This window comes from Penaeus chinensis, chromosome 19, assembly GCF_019202785.1.
Source record: "Penaeus chinensis breed Huanghai No. 1 chromosome 19, ASM1920278v2, whole genome shotgun sequence".
NCBI classification, from domain to species: domain Eukaryota; kingdom Metazoa; phylum Arthropoda; class Malacostraca; order Decapoda; family Penaeidae; genus Penaeus; species Penaeus chinensis.
Window position 1 is genome coordinate 3,935,382 of NC_061837.1, and position 2,500 is coordinate 3,937,881.

A 2,500-nucleotide genomic window follows, 5' to 3' on the forward strand; every position below is an offset into this window, starting at 1 on the left:
AACAATAAAAAAACAATTAAGAATATTAATGATAGACCTACAAACCCAGAGGCTTCCTGAGAGGCCCGAAATCTGCAGGTTGGCTGTACATGTTTATACAATTTTACATAATTTCTTCTCTCTCCCCTACCCCTCCCCTTTATTTTTACCATCGAATTTTTTTTACCACTCTTTACCCCCCTCTCCCCCCAAAAAATAATAACAACAGCGCTAGGCCTACCCGCCAGAGGCTCCCCGAGCGGCCCAAACTCCGCGGGCTGGCTGATCAGGTGCAGGAAGGCGTCGTCCACGCGCGCCCGGTGCTCGAACAGGAAGTCCGCCAGGGTGTACACCTGCGTCCCGTCGGATAAAATCTCGATCATTTCCACGGGGACGTTATTAATGCGCAGATTGCCTGGAATTTCGTAGAGTCAAGGTTTACATTCTGGAGGGTATGTAATGTATATAGTGTGTATGTTTGTTTTCCTCTCTACTTATGTTAACTATTGGGAATTTTATTAACGGTATGGCTTGGATTTCCTCAAATTTCATAGAAGGTAAAGTTACATTCTCAAAAGATGTTAAATGTAGAACTGATTGCGGAAATTAGGGATTTGTGTTTGAATCCATCTTTCTGTCTGTATCTGATTACGCTATATATTCTTTAAAATTCTGAAATTTAAATCACTGACTAATAGATTGCAGTAATCATAATAAATTCATCTGTACCTGTAACCAAGCATATCTTTCTTGATAGATAGATAACTAGATAGATATACTACACTAACAAAATATACAGCGACACATTTAGATCCTACTTTACACCAGTATATCTTACTCTTTTCTTAACTGTGCTTTTTAACAGACGCATCGGCCGTACCTTCCAAGTCCACGGCGAAGGAGAGCGTTTTCCCAGCCAGGTTGGTCACTTGGAGTCCCTCGGCTGAAGCTATCTGCGGGTCCTGGACATCAATGGGGTCCAGGGCCATGTAATCGAGCAGGAACTCCGTGCGAAGGGCTACATTCTCAGGGGCGTCGTCGTAGAGCGGGTGTGGGGCGTCCTGGGGCACTAAGTTCACCACCTCCAGGAAGTCGGGAGACAGTAGCGTCTTTGGTTCTGAGAGGATGAAAAAAAAGGTAATGTGGTTTTAGCACTGTGGAAGTCTGTAAATGGATCTGTATAAGGAGGAATCCTAATGTTTTTCATACGTACAAAAACACCCACAAAAAACAACAACGAATGGCCATATCTTTCTGTTAATTCAATGGAGAGTTTTGAGTAAACTTTGGCAAAAAAAATGTATATATGAAAAAACGGGAAACAAAGTTGTCTCATATTTTAATCAATTTATTGCTATGAGCTCTACGTTGTTTTTTTTCTGCCATAGTTGTACTTTTAGGAGACCCTACCTCTGCCATCCCTGAGCGTAGCCGACGGGTCCTGAGCCTCGAGTGCATAGCGCCAGATGTCGAGGAGAGACGAGGCTTCCCCTTCGTCCACGATCTTGGGGATTTCGGGGAGACTCTGGGTTGACTCTGCGGCTGACAGTCCTTGTGGCTGTTCTGTTTCTAGCTCTATTTGTAGAGCTTTTAGCGTGGCTTCGTCTGTTTCTGATACCGCCTGGGTCAGCTCTGAGAGGTCCTGAACTGACTCTGAAGGTTCTTTAACTGTTTCCGACGCCGCCTGCTCCTGTGCGGGCTCCGGCAGGGTTTGCTCTACTTCCTGCTCTGCTTGGAGAGGTGCTAGTGGTGTGTCATCTGTTTTTGACACGATTTGGACCTGAACCGACTCGGAAGGAATGTGATCTTCCGGAGCAGTTTCAATAGGATCCACCAGTCCGTCCTCCGTTTCCAACACGACCTGAACAGGATCAGACTGGATACTATAAACTCCAGGAACTATTTGAACATCTTCTGACTCCGCTCGATCCGATGCCGCTCCTGCTTGAATCGATTCCAGCAGTTCCAAGTCCGAATCCGAAACTGCTACCACCTCTGCTTCAGTTGCTTCTTGCTGTGCTTTCACGGATCCGGACAAGTCATGACCGTCTTCGACCAGCGCTTGCTCGGACTCTCGCAAAACCTCCGCTGTTTCCGGGTACGTCTGCGTTTCTGTCTGAAGCGAATCCGTTAACGTTTGGTCCGCCTTTGCGACGCTCTCTGACGGTGTCTGATCGAACCCGTTTTGTTCCTGAACTGATTCTGGCACAATGGCAACTGCTTCTGGAACAAAGTCATCCATTTGTTCACTTGTCTTGAGAGATGGGTGAGCTTCGGCTTGGAGATCTGGCGGAAGAAAAAGGGTACAGTTGGTGACCGGAGGGGGAAGATATAAAACAGGGAATGATAATACCGCAAGATCTGGTAGGATCGTGAAAATGCAAAATGGGAAGCAATAATCATGACAAGATCCGGCAGCTTATCCCACGAGCCGCACTCTTAAACAGATAAATAAATACATGAACGGACATCCACAAACAAACAAACATACATGCACAAGGTCATCCAACCGTAACTTTAA

At 45.9% G+C, this 2,500-nt stretch overlaps 1 protein-coding gene across 2 annotated transcripts in view; it reads right to left on the minus strand.

Annotated features, from left to right (window-relative positions):
- LOC125035460 overlaps positions 1 to 2,500 on the minus strand; it is a 66,101-nt gene that overhangs the window by 599 nt on the left and 63,002 nt on the right. For both annotated transcript variants that reach the window (XM_047627886.1, XM_047627885.1), the window contains exons 26-28: positions 1,390 to 2,265; positions 860 to 1,096; positions 221 to 394 (exon numbers count right to left, since the gene is read on the minus strand). In XM_047627886.1, coding sequence (XP_047483842.1) covers positions 221 to 394; positions 860 to 1,096; positions 1,390 to 2,265 — 1,287 coding nt within the window. The remainder of the gene's footprint in view (positions 1 to 220; positions 395 to 859; positions 1,097 to 1,389; positions 2,266 to 2,500) is intronic.